Source organism: Lotus japonicus, chromosome 4 (genome assembly GCF_012489685.1).
Source record: "Lotus japonicus ecotype B-129 chromosome 4, LjGifu_v1.2".
Taxonomy (NCBI): domain Eukaryota; kingdom Viridiplantae; phylum Streptophyta; class Magnoliopsida; order Fabales; family Fabaceae; genus Lotus; species Lotus japonicus.
Window position 1 is genome coordinate 21,366,347 of NC_080044.1, and position 15,983 is coordinate 21,382,329.

Here is a 15,983-nt window from a genome sequence, read left to right on the forward strand (position 1 = left end):
TTGATTCGGACATTGGAGCTTTTTGAGTGTTTCTGAGTTGTGAAAATTGCGAACCCTTTTTCCTTATCCGATTCTTCTATTTATAGGCTTCCTGCTTAAACCACCGGCTTTCCAGAAGTACCCCACGATCTAAATTTTGTTTCCCGCTCATTTGTCGCTGCTCACGCTTACATCTAAACCACGTTCTGATGCTACACCCACATTCTGCAGTCGTGTGGCAAGGGTAACTGCTAGTCGGTTTGCCTCCCTCGAGAGTCTTTGTTGTGAAAAACTGGTGTTGTTGGTTGATGGCTAATTCCAGCTCTTGTCGATACATGCTCATCGAGAATGTCGCTATTCCATACTTGGTTGTTTTGTGGCTATTGAACACCCCCATTTTCTCGACGTTGGCTCTTGCTCTGACTTTTCGCCCCATGTGAAAAATCAAGCCAACGACTTCATTCAAAAAAATTCATTTTTTAATGAAAAATGGAGGAGTAGTGAAGACGAACGATGGTTGTGACGATGCGCGTCAAATTACCATATTTGACGAAAGAACAAAGGTTAAAAAAACACAACAAACAAATTTCACGTCTCTAACAATGGAATACTACATTACTATGATATAATAAAGTCAAACTTTTAACAAATATATAAGTTTTTACGACTAATTTAACTCATTTTGGGTACCACACCTTGAGTTGACTCAAGGTACCACATCAAGTACCTTTATCTTTTATGCACCTTTATCTTTTATGCTTTATCTCTTTAATTAGGCTATCAAAAGTAAATTCGTCTCCACCTGATTAGGATTTAGATTTATTTTAGGATTTAGATTTATTTTAGGATTCGGACTTTAGGATTATGAATAGATTGTGCACTCTATTGTTTTCCTTGGGCTACAATATATTTTTTAAAGATGGGCTACAATATTACGAAATAGGATTTTATTTTTTTTCATACAATTCAATTTTTCTTTTTTATAATATGGTCAAAGCAGTAACATGGCCTAGTCATTCCTCCGCTAATAAGGAAAGACGATTTTGGAGCCATAATATAATTTAGGCCAGGGAGTACTAAGGATAATCCAACATTTTGCCCCTATCGATAGTTCATTTGTTATATCTATTTATATTTTAGTAGGCCATTATTTACCTCGTTTTTATTTACTTTATTCGCAATTTAATGTTTCAAGCAACGAACCAATTAATCAATTTGTAGTTTTTAACTACTAATTAATCGTTTGAAAGATTTAGTAGTTACAGTCAGTTCTCGTTCTCGTGGGTTGATATTTTATTACTTGGGTACTCATATATATGTCATTGTCATCAACGTGCTTACAAAACAGAACATCATCAACAGTATTGGCAACGAAGACAAACCTTTCATGTCAAGCATTTCCAGAGATAAGGAAGAGAAAGGAGAGTTTTGTAGGTTACCAAAGAAAAATCTACTAATTAATTGTGCAGCTTCATCCTCGACCTTCAACTTCATATCATCCTCGTCCCAAATTTTATGGCGTTACATACATTATATTCTGTACACAATATTCCATCTTATAATGAATCGTGTTCTTTGTTTTTATTGGTTCCTGTCTTCTCAATATCAAAGTTTTTAGATGCTAATAAGTCTAATACTTTTTCTCCTTGAAAAATATCATTTTAGTTTCAAGAAAATATAAATGATTTTTTAACCCTTAAAAGATAGAAAAATGTCATTATTAATGTGTCTTTTTTCAATTTAAATGTTTTAAAATTTAATTTTAAATTATAATTTAGCTAATTTATTGGATTCTAAGAAAATTTATTTAATCATTCAAGTTTAAATTAATTAAGTTATAACGGGTGATAAATATATAATTTTCATTTTTTAAATAATGTAAGCTGCTTCTCCCTAACAAATTTAGCAGATGCAAAGTAAAGGTTTGTTGAATGTTGAACAGTTTCTACTGCAGAAAATTTTCCACGTACAAGGTTAGGCGCAGGTAATGGTCTAATTAAAGGTTGTTAATAATGGACTCAACATTTTCCAGCTAAATCCTTTGGTTAATTAATGGACTAAATATATTCATCGAGGATTTGGATCATGTGATAAGGCTCACATGATAATGATAATGTCATGTGAGTATATAATTATATTTTAATGATTGAAGACTAAAAGAAATCATAATCTGTTAGTTTAATCGATTGATGTGGCAAGCTCTTGAAATTTAATTGGAAGATAGTGTAAAGAAATCTGGGAATCTTTATACATTTTTTTTATTTTAACCAACATGTCTTCACAATCAATCGGCGTGGTAAAACTAATTTTCTAATGCTTTAAAATCATATTAAGTGAGTACAGTAACAAGCCATTTTTCATATGTAATGTCTAGCTATAAACTAGATATTAAGATCATCCTAATTTGTAATTTTTAGTTCTTAGCACACTATTCGCGTGGGTCCATACGGCCACACGTGCCCTAAGCAACTCTCAAACAACTTTTGCGTATTTCGCTCCAACAACAAATTCTAAACTTTGAGTTCTTAGCACGATTTATTTGATTCACCACACCACAATATCTATACTTTTTATTTTCATAAAGCAATAGAATAAAATTCATATAGTAGTAAAGCAATTGGATGAGAGAAAAAATGTTTTTTATACTAAGAACACATAAATCAAATTAAAGTTACTTACATAAAAACTAGTTCTTATTTTTCAGAACTAAGAACTCTACGTCACCCATCTCAAATGCTTAAAAACCTAGTTCTCTTAACTTAAGCACTATCATGAAGATGCTCTAAGAATCCGATCTATAAAGCACATGTGCTAGACCTACTCTATTGACATATCATTTATTACGCTAAGACAATTTTTTTTTTACAGCAAAAGATATATATTATTGAATAAAATTTCGTGAGAATAACCCTCTCACGAATATGACAAACCAACAAATCCAACAAAACAAAACCACCTTAAAGACCACACCTAGGACACGTGCCTCGTTAAAACTTTCCTAGGAAAAACTGATTGGGAAAAGCTCTAGGGAAGGAAAAAGAGTACAACATCTCCTAGATGTTTCTGTGAAACTCCCTAAGGAAAAACCAATCCAATAAGACATAAAAACCCAAATCTAACCAAAATAATCCAAAAAAAAAAACAAAAAAAAAAATAACAACCCTAACAACACCACTGAAACAAACAAGGCGAAAGGAAAACAACCAAAACCATAAATAATTAAAGCCTCACGGAGAGCCATACTTATTAGGGTGGGTACGTCTGAGATGTTGCACACATCCCTCAATGGCCTCCTCATCATAACCATCCCAAACAAGGCCCAACTCTTTGCCAACCGTCCACATCTTCTGAGCGCGTCATAAACGCAATCTTGGGACTGAGAAGGAGACAGACCCATCGGATCCACCCTATCAGACGCAGTGTCAGACACACCCGATGCCTCTACAACCTCAGAGCCAACAAGCTGAACCATTTGTCTTTTCCTTCCCCTCTTAGTGGTTTTTCTAGGTCTACCTCTTTTTCTACCAACAGAAAAACCTGGGCCCTTAGAGGGCTCCTTCTCCACATAAGGAATACGAGAAATAGGCTCAAACCTTGAAAAAACTACATCAAGGGAATCATCGAGGGAACATAGTGGTCCAACACATGATGCTGATCAAGTGAAACCTCTGGAACCTCCAAAAACGCCGCATCAGACCTGCCATGATCATGAACCAACTCCAGGTCTGAACCATCAGCTAGTCCACCGCTCAAGCCTGAATCTGCAGGACACAAAAGCACATTAGTAGACCCACCACGAAGAACTACATCTGGAAGAGACAAAATTGTAAGACTAAGATTTAGTTATGTTGTACATCTCTAGGTTTTGATGATAACAAGTATTTATTTATGGATGAACAATTTTGGGCTCTAACGTTTGTCTTTTAAATGTTTGACAAACATGTTCTGATTCTGATTCAAAGATGAATTCATCAGAAGTCAAAAACCAAACATTGACCAACAATCCGCTTCTGCACTCACTACGTTCTGATGAACGGTAGAATTTTCCTTCAGAAGTTTTGAAGATGAAGCTCTGATAATGAGTTCTGAAGATCAAGTGATGAAGACTCTGAAGACCAAAAGTTCTGAGTGAACGGTCAAAGACTCTGAAGACTTGAAGATTCTGAAGACCCAAAGAAAGCTGGTTCTGAAGACCAAGTGCTTCTACTCTGAAGACCATAAGTTCTGAAGTGAACAGTCCAGATGCTGAAGACTTGAAGTTCTGAAGATCCAAGCTACCTCGTGACTCTGATCAGAAGCTTCACAAGTTCCAATGAGAAACGCCTCTGAAGATCATAAGTCAAAAGCAAAAGGCAAGGGTCGCTATCAAAAGTACAAGCGTAGTGTACTATTTTGACCGCCTACCTATTCAACGAGGATCAGCCATAACAGGTTCTGGAATTTTCAGAATTGCCCTCCAACAGATAAAATCCTTCAACGTAAACATCACATAAAATCTTGGAGTATATAAGGGCTGAAGAAAGGAAGAAATAGCTCAGAAATTGAAAGCACAACAATCAAATACATTCAAGCAATTTCCTTAGCAATCTATTTCTTCATTGTTCTAAATTTGTTAACACTTGCTAGTTTAGAAGCACTTCATTGTAAACCCAAACTGTTTTCAAATTTGGTTGTAATTCCTTAAGGGACCAGATTCGATCAGTAGCCTTGAGAAGACTAAGACTTGTGTGTCTTAGTGATTGCTAGTTCATAGGTGTGTTAGTCACTTAGCAAGTTGTACTAGCTAGTGCAGATTGTAATAACCTTTGATTAGTTGATTACCTTCATTCGAAGTTGGAAGAAATCACCTTAACGGGTGGACTGTAGGTAGCTTGACGTTTTTCGAGTGAACCAGGATAAAATCATTGTATCATTCTTCTTTTAACCTATGCCTCTTCTATCCTAAAGAGACCGAAATATTTTCTTGAAATCTTAAAGGGAAACGTTTATTTGCAAAACCTCATTCAAACCCCTCTTTGTAGCGTTTATGATACCTTCAAAAATATCACGCCTCTCAAAAGACGCATAGTCCCCTCGTTGTAAAGCATTAGTTTTCACCTCAAAATCCTTCAGAACAGCATAGGTAGCCAAATCCCCAGTCCAATCCATAATATCCAACACGACACAAGAATCAGGCCCGACATATATAACACTTTACCTCACACTAAGACAGTTTTTTAACTCATCCTTATTTTATACCACACTACTACATTACCATTGACATATCATTTATTACAATTGACCTTGATTACACTTAGACAGTTTTTTAATTCATCCTTATCTTATAGACTTATACCACACTACATTACCGGAGGAAAATAATATTTTGATATGTATATTAGTTTTAGGTTATAAATTTCTTAAATACATATCAAAATATTATTGAGTCACCTAAAAAATGACGATTCTACCTAAGGTAAATTTGTGGTGATTTAGACAATCTCGCAATAATTTTTGAATTTTATTTTATATTTTTTCAAATGATAGTTTAATTATGTACGGAGAGAGTGTAAAAAATGATAATCACTAAACGTTATTTTTCTTAGAATGACTAAAATTAAACTTATTTATAAATTCAGGGACTAATTTGATCATTAACAAAAAAAATTACCATAATGGAAAAAATTACTATTTACACTCTAACTACTATGCAGTATGCACAAAGAGTGTAAGTTTTTCTTACACAATCATTCAATTAGATTTTATCAATTTGTTAAGTCATAATTAAATTTAAATTAAAAAATATATAAAATGAAATCCAAAATTAGATGCAGATATAAATTTTGTTACAGTATTTAATTCATATGAATTAAATTCATCATTTGTCTTTACTCTTTACCCATTAGTTTTTTTTTTTTTTTTGACGGTCGTCTTTACCCATTAGTTAATAATGAGATGGGAGCTCATAAATGTTTTCCCACAAATACCGTCTTTCTTTTGTTAGACACATTAAAGAAATCCTTAATTAAACCAAATTCTCTGTATCCTTCCTGGTTTTTTCTTTTCTACGTGAATCTCTTTCCTTATGATGCTTCTTCCCTTATGCAGTTATGCTGCTGCATCTTAATGTTCATCCATTGCCATTTCCCTTTCTTCACATTGATTTACTCTTACCTTCTATAACGACAAGAAATCTGAGATATACAAAGAATCTCTGAATCATATCTAGCGCGTACAATTCAAGCTACACTCTGCAACAAACCACGCGCGGTGCGGGGTACGTCATAATTCTAACCTTGTCTTGTTTTGATGCATAAAAACATGTCTTCAATTCAACCTATGTAACAATCGTCATACTCTTCTGGTTAGCTTTTACTCCTTCTCACGTCACTGACTTGTCTCCTTGAACAAAAGTCTAACACGAATACTAGTCAGAAAGAAATATGAAAACGGAAAAATAACACGTCGTCTTGATGCAGTTTTTGTTCATAGTTTCTGACCGGTATCAAGACGGGCGCTTTGCATTTTGGTTTTCTGTTTAGCTTTAATTAACCATGAAAGCCTGGTACCGGTTTCAATTGGTTATAGACTGGTCCTAATAATAATATGTTGATTTACTGCATACCAATGTTGGCTAAAGTGTTTTCTTAGAAGTGGTAGCTTTCATGGCTGCATGTTGTGGATATAGTTATTAATTAATGTCATGGTGTCCCAATTCTTTTGTTTAATTTATATGATTTTTGGGTAAGCATGTGCTATTTCATGATGAATGCATTCTTTGCACAACTACCAGTCTCTACTTCACTTTTGCCCTTCTTCACTTTCAATGAAAGGGACCCTGTTCTTTGTTGTGAAGTCACACAGCATCTGTTAATTAAGGTCTTCTTAGAGTTATAGAGTAGTAGGAAAATATAATTGTTCCGTTTTTTCAATTTCTTTGGAGTTTTATTTTGTTTCAGATTTATATGTTTGCTTACAGCTCCAATTTTGTTGGAGTGTAGGATTAGCTAGCATATATACATTGTTTTAAAGATTACTGGAAATGGGGTTTCTAGAACTCTTGTCTGTTGCCTCTTACCCGGTGATGAAAGTGTTACTCATTACCGCGATTGGTGTGTTTCTTGCATTGGATAACATAGATGTTCTGGGAGCAGATGCAAGGAAGAAAGTGAACAATGTAAGTCCTGAAATGTTTGAAAAAAGTTCACCTTTTAATTTTTTCTCCCCTGATTTCTGTTTGTTGTTTGCTGACAACAGTGCTGTTTCTGTGACAGCTTGTGTTTTATGTGTTTAATCCATCCCTGGTGGGTAGCAATTTGGCCAAAACCTTAACCTCTGAGAATGTTCTTTCATTGTGAGTATTAATTTGTATTTTGTAATCATTTATCTTAGGCCCATCCAAGGTTTTAAATTGCGATCCACAGCCGATATTGCAGCCGTAATGCCATGGCTTATAAGTTCACTACAATCTCATGGCGACTGCAATTGGGGCTGCATTTATCCATAATTTTCTGCATATCCAGGATTGCCATTTAACTGCGATTGTAATCGCAATTTAAAATCTTGGTAGCATCCAATTGGTTTGTTTGTTTTAATTCACAGATTTTGATACATTTTTTGTTGTGATTTAGGTGGTTCATGCCTGTCAATGTTATTGTCACATTCATATTAGGCTCAGCCTTAGCATGGATTTTGATTAAAATCACAAGGCCTCCCAAGCACTTGGAAGGTTTAATTTTGGGTTGCTGTTCTGCAGGTACACTCTTCCTCTGCACAAAAAAGCAATTAATGTGTGAAGCCAGAGACATAATGTGTTTGATGATTTCACTAGGGTCTGAGATACATGCTGATAAGTGAAACATTGACAATAAATTCATTCTTTTATAGTGTGTTTGCGAAATCTAACTGTGTGTTTCAATTCAAGTTTTTGCATCATGACTCCCTGCCTAATGCATCTTGTTGGTTGAGCTCAACTTTTGGATTTATGTGATAAACAGGAAATTTAGGGAACTTGCCTATAATCATCATTCCAGCTATATGTAAAGACAAAGACAGTCCTTTTGGAGAACCTGATATCTGCTATCAATATGGGATGGCTTACGTCTCACTTTCCATGGCGGTATGCAACTTTGTTATTCGTCCGATGTTATAATTTTGAAGTTGCAAGTATTGATACAGTCATGTTTGGATAGACGGTGGAAAATAGATCACGGTAAAGTCAAAATCACTTTGCACTAACACAAAAGCTGAGAGAAGTTGCTTCTGTCCACCGTGATTTTGTTTCACTGTTTATCGGAACATGCAAATAGTGTGCACTTATCCAAGAAAGGAAAAAAGTTATTTGACTCTAAATGATTCACTTTAGGTTGGTGCGGTTCTAATATGGACATATGTTTACTACATAATGAGGGTTTCCTCAAAGACACTTCACAAAGAAAGTGGTACAATATCACAATCACAGCCAGACAATATTTCAGAAACACCTACTCCTGCAAAAGACACACTGGATGATGCATATACTCAACTGCTTCCTACCACAGAATCACAGGAAAAAGTGAAGGTTACTACAAACTTTTCTTCTAAAATCTATATTATGTACTGATGATAATTTCAGAACAGATTTCTTTATAGCCATTTTATAACTAGCAGTTGCATTTTAACAATTCAATAACAAATGTCCAACTTATATAAAATCCTGACTTAATCAAACTAATGCAATTCGAATTCCCAATACTAGGTTAGTTTTCTAAAGAATGTAGAATACTTCATATATTAACATCAAGCATCCTTATGTACTATCTCAATTTATTTGCTGTATGCAAGAGGATTTACTTAACTTATGGTCTATCCATTCTGCACTTTAACTAGTAACTCATATAATCATGTTTCTATATTTTCATTTGTCCTGTGACAAGAAATGTAATTACAATAACATCTTGGTTTTTCGATTTTCAAGGTTTCAATCTCATACAAAATTAAGAGCCAGCTGTGGAAGATTTCAAGCAATATCAATTTTGGACACGTTTTCGCGCCATCAACCATCGGAGCGGTGATAGATTGTTCATTTCCTTGAAAATAACTCACTATTTGTTTTCTGTTTTCTCATAATGTATTTTATTTGTGTTTTTTCATAGATTACTGGCTTTAGCATTGGTGTAATCCCCCCAATACGTAATTTCCTGGTTGGCAACAATGCTCCACTTCGTGTGGTTGAAGACTCTGCATCCATGTTAGGGTATGCATCCTAAATCTCAGTCTTCAACAAGTTACAAAGCATTGAAAGTCAAAAAATGTGTGATGGAACACTTATTTTCATATCAAGATTTTTTGTTCCCTAATAGTGTCTTATTTCCTATTGCAACTAATGAAATTATATCAAGTTAATTAAAATTGATGGATATGACATTTAAAGCCTTACATGGGTCATTTCTAATTGACGCGACAACAATTTCATTGGTGAGACAGGGAATGAGACATCATTTGGGTACAGAAGATCCCCATCACTTATTTTCACTTCAACATTGCTTGTTATTGTTTGATATCATAGTTAGCCGCTTAGTATTATCTAACAAATTTGAAATCTTAAAACTTTGTAGTGATGCAGCCATTCCAACAGTCACACTTATATTGGGTGCAAATCTCCTTGGAGGTGAACTTTACTAATGCTAATTGTTTGGCTTCGCATAAGCACTAGTTCTTTTTTTTCTTCTGTTTTCTTTATTAAATAGAATTATGGGTGAATGGACCAGGTTTGAAGGGAACAAGTACTCCACTTTGGACCATTGTTGGAATTATATTAGTCAGATATATTTTCCTGCCACTATTGGGTGTTGTAATTGTAAAAGGGGCAGTAAAATTTGGCTTGGTGCCATCAGATCCCTTATATCAGTTTGTGCTTCTACTTCAATATGCATTGCCTCCAGCTATGAATATAGGTAACTCTACTTAATAAACTCATTGAATGGAAATGTTTCATAAGCTTGCAACTTGTTATAGCACAATACAAATTTGCCACCACATGACAATAGTTATGTTTATAATACTGGTAACAAAGGTAGATTAACATGCTGATGCTATTACTATGTATATAATATGATTTTAACTTCCTTGTTGGTTCAACTGTTTTTACATTAGCTATTGGTACATAACAAACCTCTTGTTTCCACTTATTTTGGCAGGAACTATGGCTCAATTGTTTGGAACTGGCCAAAGTGAATTCTCGGTTATCATGCTATGGTCATATGCTCTGGCGTCAATTGCAGTAACCCTTTGGTCCACCTATTTCATGTGGCTAGTTGCTTGATTACTTCTACTCATTGACATGGTTATAATTTGATTAATTGATTGTTATTTGATATTGGAGTAGAAAAATCATGCAATACTCATAATACAAAAGTAATATTCTTTATCTCAAAGTCTGCCAAAGGCTAGAAGAAAAGGACATTCAGTTGAGGTCTCCATTTCAGAGAATCCATCTGGTTCGGCCTTAACATCCAGCACATTAATATCATAAACAATATAGTTGTCTGTCCAGGTAACCAAATACTTCATGACTCCACCACCTCCTGATTTCTAATTTTAAAGTCTTCAAATTTTCTTTTAAAACAAATGTTGCTTGCCTACATAGTTAGCATTCAACCAGATTCCTCAACCAATGGTGTGAGGTTTAGGTGTGATATAGACTAAGGTCCCTCACATTATGAAGAGATATGACTTATGAAGTCCAATAAGTGATGCAATAAGAAAATTGATAATAGGTGTGATATATGATAAGTGAGATAAATGATACGTGCGATAAGTAATAGATATTATATGATAAGTGATATGTGATATATGATAATGATGATACCATGGGTGAAAAGTGATAAGCAATAAAATTTAGAAAAAAAATTCTTGGACCAATACCTATCCAATACCAAATGGATCACCAGGATCATTCCACTGTAATTTGAAGGAAACATCAACAACAACCTCAATTGTTTCAAAATTATCCTTCGAGTCAAATTTGTCAAAAGTAACAACCCAAATATAAGCAGCACCATGTTCAATTATGGCTTAACAACTGTCATGTTACTTTTCTATTCTACCTAATATAGAATATAGTAGCATTTTACCATATTTGAGCTACTGATAAATTGTCTAACTATACAAGTAATATGTCATCCATTTCTCGAAGCGAGACCAGGCGAGCTGAACGGCAGCATCATCTTCATCAGGCATTCCCATGGCACTGTTCATAAATGCGTGTCTCTTGCCATGAAACATGTGTATCTCATGTGGAGCTTCAGATTCCTTCAATTTCTCCTCCAATTTCTTCACAGCCGTAACATCCGAAAAGCCAACAAAATCATCCAACTCCCCAAAGTGAGCCCGAACAGGTTTTATGCCAAAGCCAAGCACTTCTGCACTTGCAAACAGGTCGACCTACTTAAACAGAAAATATTAGTAAAAACTTAATCATTATTGTTGTTGTTATTTTAGATTATTATATTAAATTTATATACTTATTGACTCACATATTGACACAATAATAAGTCTATTTAAAAAGGACTGATGATCTATTTAAATACCTTTAAAATTGTAAATAAATTTTCAGGTCTTATATTAAACTCAACACAACTCTCCATATTTTTACCCTACGTGTAAAAATATCTTATTATGGGAAACAAACTTTTAAATAAGCTGTTAGGCATATATATATATATATAGTTAGAAAACAAAAATTTATTGAATGCGAAAGAAGTAGAGATATGGATCCTCTCGACAATGGATTAGATACAAAGCAAAGCAAAAACGAAAGCAACACAACAAAAGCAACAAACGCCAACCTACACGATATATACACAAAAGACCGCCAAAATAACGCAAACTGAAACCACACAAACCAATCAACGCAAACTCCTAGACGCTCCATACTTCTTCGGATAAGTAGTCTTGAGATGCTCCACACAAGCTTGGAGAGCCTCCTCATCAGTACTAGAAAACACAAGTCCACAAAACCTCCTCGTCTCCAACATGCGTCGTGCCCTCTCAAAAACGCAATCAGGATTCTGTTCTGTGACCGGAAGCACACGATCCTCAACAGCTACAGGTGACTTTAACACATCCGGCATGTCACTATCCTCAGCTATCAAGACCTGAAGACCCTTCTTCTTCTTTGGTCGCCCTCTCCCGTTATGCATTTTCCTAGGCGTCCCTGCCTCTCCGACCCACACCTGCAGAAGGTACAAGCTCCACCAAACCAACATCAGCATCACCGACCATCGTCCCCGCTGGTTGCTCCTCTCGTGACAGCACATTGAAACGAGAGAATACAACGTCAAAAGGAATCGAAGAAGGCACAACGCACTGACCAGGAGGGACGATAGGAACCACCGACTCACCATAAAATCCATCGGCATCAGGCATGATAGCACCATCAAGCTCTGATTCGGGCGTACCATCATCACGCACAACGAAATCAGAGTTAGAAACAACACCCTCAAGCCCCACACTCACAATGGAGGGAGCGTAATCTGGTGGCAGCCACTAAGCATGCATCTTCATCTCGAAATTTCGAGCAATGGCGCGAATCACTTCCGCACAATCTGCTGACCAATTCATCTCATCCAAAGTACACACTTTATCCTACGTCCTAACAAAGAAGCACAAGCACTCGACGATTGAAGAGCACTATCCAACCTAGAGCCCACCACAATCGCCGTGACATCGACCCCGTCAGATTGATCATGCTCGATAACGTCTTCCCCACCCAAACTTAGTCACGGTGTTACCTCATCAACCACCCCATTATCACACTTACGATCCAAACAAGCCCCCGACGACGCCACACGACCACCATCAAGTATCGAATCAGAATCACAATGAAACACCCCACGCTTAGGATGAGGAACCTTTGCTGCCGAAACAGACAAGGAAGACCCACCGAGACGCCAACCATCAAGCTAGCATAGCTTTGGCCTTGCACGCATCAACCGCAGAAACCATATGGACAAAACCAAAATGAGTCCACCTAACTGGCTTTCGACGACGCTGAACATAGACGCTCCTCACCGACCCCCACCGAGTAAACAACGTCTTTATCTGTGCATTAAGTAACCGCATCTGAAATTCCTTCAACAAATAGAGAACCAGCACCAGCATCTATTAGGCCATATTAATATCAAAAGGCCAGGTCATACCCATAAAAATGTCTATTACAAGTAATAGACTAGGCTTAGCCCTCGAAATTTTATACACATCAAACCTATTTTTGCCAACTTTTATTCAACCCAGCCTATTTCTACCCATATATATTAGAAAGAGTTTGGGGAGCAAATACTCCTCCATCCCTTATCTTCCCCAACAATCAGATTTCATAATCTTAACTTTTATCTTTTTTTATTAGGCTTAAATATGTTTTTAGTCTCCAACTTTTAAAAAGAAATTTAAATGTTTCTATGAAAATTTTCCTTTGCAATATGCCCTTGAAATTTTTATTTTTTTTAAATTGATCCAATTGATGTGTCTTTGCCTATGTCTCAGGATTTTTTCTAAGTCACTTCCCCCACATTTCATTTCACTAATTTTACATGTTACTTTTTTATCCTACATATAATTTTTTTATTTGTCACCCTCCTTGGTCCTCTTCCTCCTTCTACGTAGTACCCCCAAAATTCATGACACGTAGACACAAGAAATAAATTAAATGGATAGATTTAAAGTAAATTCTTTTTTGAAGGACTTATTAAGAACCCATTTAAATTTCATTTTAAAAATAGAGATTAGAAATATTTAAGTCATTTTTATGTTAATCAAATTATTATAAGGATGATTTTTTCTACTCTAACAACAGTGAAGTCTTAAATATAAGGATTAAACAAAATAAAAGATAGAAGTAAAAAAGATACAAATTGTAACCCATACATTTTGTTTGCTACTACTACTAGCAGGGGAATTTCAGTTTTTTACTAACACGTGTTTCAGTCTATTAACATACATTGGTCTTTATTTTTTTCCTAAACAACAAATTGCAGAATGAAAAATTTGTCGGATTTGAGCTGAAGACTGAAAGGTGGTCTAGTCTAGGTATTAGTTTGTTGGGATATGGCAGATGATGACTCGTAAGCACGTGAGATTGAGAAAGACAAACGATTTTGGTAGAAGAAGAAGAAAATTTGATTACTCCTCTCCTCTCCTCTCCTCTATACCTCTCCTACCACATAAAAATTAGGGATGATATTGGATAGTCGAGTTGTCCATCAGTTAGTTTCAGGCAGATTCGGGCCCAAAACTGGTTTTCATTGGGTGAAAATAGCTAAAACAGCAGATCTGCCACCGTCCGACACAAGCTTCTAGGTTCGTCAGTTTCGGGTTCGTCGGATAACGGGTTCGTCGGATCGGTCCCGGCGGTTTGCACGTTGCAGATCCATAAGAAAATTTTGAGGGAAAAGTTGAGAGGAAGATGAAGGATTCCATATTTATACCAAAAGAAATCAAATCCATACCAAATCAAGATCAAATCCAGACCAACAGAGACCAAATCATTACAAAACATAAGGAAAATGAAACCTTAGAACATTCGATCTTCCACCTTCAATCTCCCTTGACGACGATAGTGGCGAAGATCTCAGCGGCAGCATGAAGGAGATCGTCATGTTTCTTGGTTGCACAAAGATGGGAACAACCTTAGTAGGAGAATGAGGAAGATGGAGTGGTTGCGGCAATTAGAGAGGGAGATGTAGTGGTGGCGGCAGTGAGAAAGGAAGATGGAGCAGTATCGACAGTGAGATAGGAAGATAAAGTGGTGGTGGCAGTGAGAGAATGAGGAAGATGAGAGAGAGATTTAGGGTTGTGTTTGAGGCTGAGGCTGCTGTAGTGTTTTGGGGCTTAGGTTGTTTAGAGAGAGATTTTGTCTTTTGGGGCTTAGGTTTTTTTTTTTTAAAGAATAAGGTTTAGTTGGCGAAGATAATGGCGAAGATCTAAGCGGCAGCATGAAGGAGATCGTCATGTTTCTTGGTTGCACAGTGATGGGAACAACCTTAGTAAGAGAATGAGGAAGATGGAGTGGTTGCGGCAATGAGAGAGGAAGATGGAGTGGTGGCGGCAGTGAGAAAGGAAGATGGAGTGGTATCAGCAGTGAGAGAGGAAGATAAAGTGGTGGTGGCAGTGAGAGAATGAGGAAGATGAGAGAGAGATTTAGGGTTGTGTTTGAGGCTGAGGCTGCTGTAGTGTTTTGGGGCTTAGGTTGTTTAGAGAGAGATTTTGTCTTTTGGGGCTTAGGTTTTTTTTTTTTAAAGAATAAGGTTTAGTTGGCGAAGATAATGGCGAAGATCTAAGCGGCAGCATGAAGGAGATCGTCATGTTTCTTGGTTGCACAGTGATGGGAACAACCTTAGTAAGAGAATGAGGAAGATGGAGTGGTTGCGGCAATGAGAGAGGAAGATGGAGTGGTGGCGGCAGTGAGAAAGGAAGATGGAGTGGTATCAGCAGTGAGAGAGGAAGATAAAGTGGTGGTGGCAGTGAGAGAATGAGGAAGATGAGACAGAGATTTAGGGTTGTGTTTGAGGCTGAGGCTGCTGCAGTGTTTTGGGGCTTAGGTTGTTTAGAGAGAGATTTTGTCTTTTGGGGCTTAGGTTTTTTTTAAAAGAATAAGGTTTAGTTGGGCTGGAGGGGTAGAGCGTTTTTTTTAATATAGACTTAGTTCGGTCGGTTGGCAGCCCAAACCGAAACCGACCGAAATAAACCTCCCAGAACTGGAAAATCTCAACCGCTCAACCTGTCAACGACCCGAACCGACCTAATGGACCAAAAAACCCTTCGGTTCGGTCGGTCTGGGCCGAGCCTATTTTGTTTGAACAGCCTAATGGATAGATCTGAGTAGTATATTAGAGCTCGTTTGACACATTGTATTAGGCATGATAGTATAAGCTTATCCAATACATTATGAACTTATCCATTGTTTGGTGCTAACATTCTATTGTATAAGCTTATAAATCAATCTTCTCTTGTACATCAAAATGATACATTATTTAATCCACCATATA

The 15,983-nt window shown here is 36.4% G+C and overlaps 2 protein-coding genes across 6 annotated transcripts; one reads left to right on the forward strand and one right to left on the reverse strand.

Annotated features, from left to right (window-relative positions):
* The first annotated feature begins 5,955 nt into the window (after nucleotides 1-5,955).
* On the forward strand, nucleotides 5,956-10,368 carry LOC130715751 (protein PIN-LIKES 3-like). Of its 5 annotated transcripts, none has more exons than XM_057565868.1 (11): nucleotides 5,956-6,235; nucleotides 6,960-7,135; nucleotides 7,233-7,312; nucleotides 7,590-7,714; nucleotides 7,956-8,077; nucleotides 8,324-8,518; nucleotides 8,915-9,007; nucleotides 9,093-9,193; nucleotides 9,555-9,607; nucleotides 9,708-9,893; nucleotides 10,137-10,368. In XM_057565868.1, the coding sequence occupies exons 2-11, from the start codon at nucleotides 7,001-7,003 to the stop codon at nucleotides 10,259-10,261; spliced, it is 1,215 nt and encodes a 404-aa protein (XP_057421851.1). In that variant the 5' UTR covers nucleotides 5,956-6,235; nucleotides 6,960-7,000; the 3' UTR covers nucleotides 10,262-10,368. The 5 variants fall into 5 exon arrangements, with proteins under 5 accessions (XP_057421851.1, XP_057421855.1, XP_057421852.1 ...); XM_057565872.1 differs by having other exon boundaries at nucleotides 5,957-6,235; nucleotides 7,098-7,135; XM_057565869.1 differs by lacking the exon at nucleotides 5,956-6,235 and adding an exon at nucleotides 6,315-6,523.
* A 729-nt stretch (nucleotides 10,369-11,097) lies between these two features.
* Nucleotides 11,098-11,585, reverse strand: LOC130712477 (uncharacterized). The gene is made up of 2 exons (XM_057562308.1): nucleotides 11,529-11,585; nucleotides 11,098-11,382 (listed from the first exon to the last, which is right to left on the reverse strand). Exons 1-2 carry the CDS (start codon nucleotides 11,583-11,585, stop codon nucleotides 11,098-11,100), a joined length of 342 nt encoding a protein of 113 aa, XP_057418291.1.
* Nucleotides 11,586-15,983: the final 4,398 nt, after the last annotated feature.

Bases quoted from the DNA above. Each gene is read 5' to 3' on its own strand.
- LOC130715751 (XM_057565868.1), top strand. From the start codon at position 7,001: ATGGGGTTTCTAGAACTCTTGTCTGTTGCCTCTTACCCGGTGATGAAA. The intron at 7,136-7,232 runs GTAAGTCCTGAA...TTTCTGTGACAG, and splicing joins CAAGGAAGAAAGTGAACAAT to CTTGTGTTTTATGTGTTTAA. The intron at 9,194-9,554 runs GTATGCATCCTA...AAAACTTTGTAG, and splicing joins GACTCTGCATCCATGTTAGG to TGATGCAGCCATTCCAACAG.
- LOC130712477 (XM_057562308.1), bottom strand. From the start codon at position 11,585: ATGGAGAGTTGTGTTGAGTTTAATATAAGACCTGAAAATTTATTTACA. The intron at 11,383-11,528 runs GTATTTAAATAG...CTGTTTAAGTAG, and splicing joins ATTTATTTACAATTTTAAAG to GTCGACCTGTTTGCAAGTGC.